The 1,888-nt window shown below is 39.1% G+C and overlaps 1 protein-coding gene across 1 annotated transcript; it reads left to right on the top strand.

Annotated features, from left to right (window-relative positions):
* The first annotated feature begins 348 nt into the window (after positions 1-348).
* Positions 349-1,490, top strand: LOC135227746 (olfactory receptor 8G50-like). Its single transcript, XM_064268354.1, has 2 exons — positions 349-1,201; positions 1,251-1,490. The coding sequence occupies exons 1-2, from the start codon at positions 384-386 to the stop codon at positions 1,381-1,383; spliced, it is 951 nt and encodes a 316-aa protein (XP_064124424.1). The 5' UTR covers positions 349-383; the 3' UTR covers positions 1,384-1,490.
* The last annotated feature ends 398 nt before the right edge of the window (positions 1,491-1,888 follow it).

Below are 1,888 nucleotides of genomic sequence, written 5' to 3'. Positions count from 1 at the left end.
CAGGTCTTTCGCCAGCAGAGTCACTGGGTGGGTTTGAACTGACAACCTTCTGGTTAGCAGCCCAGTGCTAAGCGATTGTACCACCAGGTATCAGAACACTCAATATTCTAAGTCATCAGAATAGTTCTTTGAATGTTCAGAGGCCGGTCAGTACTATGACCCACTCTTAAAGCACAGAAATAAAAGAAGATATAATTCCACCTGATGTTTATTTGCATGATCCATAATATTTAAACCCCAGGGTCCTTAACTTCCAACATAAAGTAGGGACAGAAGAGAGAATCGGAGATACCTGAATAAGACTTGCATCTTTTTCATACTGCTTAAACAAACACCTACCTCAAATTTCTTCTTCTCTTCCTCCAGAAACTGCCCAGAGGTAAATGGCAGCAGGAAACCACTCCACAGTGACTGAGTTCCTCCTCGCTGGGCTAACAGAAAAGCAAGAGCTCCAGTTGCCTCTCTTTCTTTTCTTCCTAGGAGTCCATGTGTTCACAGCACTGGCAAATCTGGGCATGATCACACTGATTGGGCTCAGTTCTCACCTGCACACCCCCATGTACTATTTCCTCAGCAGTTTGTCCTTCACTGATCTCTGCTGTTCCACTGTCATTACCCCCCAAATGCTGGTGAACTTTGTGACAGAGAAGAACAGCATCTCCTACCTTGAATGCATGACTCAGCTCTACCTATTTGCATTTTTTATTATATCAGAAGGCTCTATGCTGGCTGTGATGGCATATGATCGCTATGTTGCCATCTGTAGTCTATTGCTTTACACTGTCACTATGTCTTATCAGGTCTGCTCCTGGCTGGTAGTTGAGGTATATATGATGGGTTTGATTGGTGCCACAGCTCATACATTTTGCATGCTTAAAGTGGTTTTCTGCAAGGCTAAAATAACCAACCATTACTTCTGTGATCTTTTTCCACTACTGGAACTGTCCTGCTCCAGCACTTATATCAATGAAGGGGTAATTTTCTGCTTCAGTACATTTAATATTCTTGCATCAATCTTGACCATCCTTGCCTCCTATGTCTCCATCATTGCCAGCATTCTGCTCATCTGCTCCACTGTGGGCAGGTCCAAAGCCTTCAGCACATGCAGCTCCCACATCACAGCTGTTACAATCTTCTATGGTTCTACAGCATTCATGTACCTGCAGCCATCAAGTGTTTGCTCCCTGAACCAAGGCAAAGTTTTATACCATTATTTTTATTTTATATTTTATTTATTTTATTTTATGTTCTATTATTATATTTTATACCATCATTGTGCCAATGCTGAATTCGCTGATCTACAGCCTGAGGAATAAGGATGTCAAAGTTGCTCTAAATAAAATCATTGAGAAAAGACTATTTTGCAATGGCAAAGACCTCTAATTCTTGGAGAAGATTTAGTAAGTAAGAATTGTAGAGATAGCAACATATATACAGAAGTAGTGAGATTATTGCATTACTTATTTGGAAGAAATATCTAAAGGATAAGACTAGATTCATAGGGTCACATGGAGGACAGGGTCAATTCTAGGAAGTCCCAGACGTCACCCATAGTAACCCATATTACCTCTAATCACTTTTGTAAAAATCTACAAAGGACTTCAGGTGGGGATATTATAATTTATATACATGGGACTTAGCACTTTGTTTAAAAAAGATTTATTTATCTCAATTCATAGAATGATCTGTTTGGGTTGTATCTTTTGATCTTCTTAACAATTTGTGTATCTGACCTTTATTACTAATAAATGTGCAAACACACTCTTCTGGAGAAAAGTGATCTCAAAATAATTTTTAATCATTTGAAATCTACAAAATTCAATTCCTACTAGCTACTATGTACAGAGAACTGTATTAAGGAATATGGGGCAGATGGTGAATTACAAGA

The sequence above is a fragment of the Loxodonta africana genome, chromosome 15, assembly GCF_030014295.1.
Source record: "Loxodonta africana isolate mLoxAfr1 chromosome 15, mLoxAfr1.hap2, whole genome shotgun sequence".
Lineage (NCBI taxonomy): Eukaryota > Metazoa > Chordata > Mammalia > Proboscidea > Elephantidae > Loxodonta > Loxodonta africana.
The sequence above is the reverse complement of the archived record's forward strand: the minus strand, read 5'-3'. Positions and strand labels throughout refer to the sequence as shown.

Bases quoted from the DNA above. Each gene is read 5' to 3' on its own strand.
- LOC135227746 (XM_064268354.1), top strand. From the start codon at position 384: ATGGCAGCAGGAAACCACTCCACAGTGACTGAGTTCCTCCTCGCTGGG. The intron at 1,202-1,250 runs TTTATACCATTA...TATTTTATGTTC, and splicing joins TCCCTGAACCAAGGCAAAGT to TATTATTATATTTTATACCA.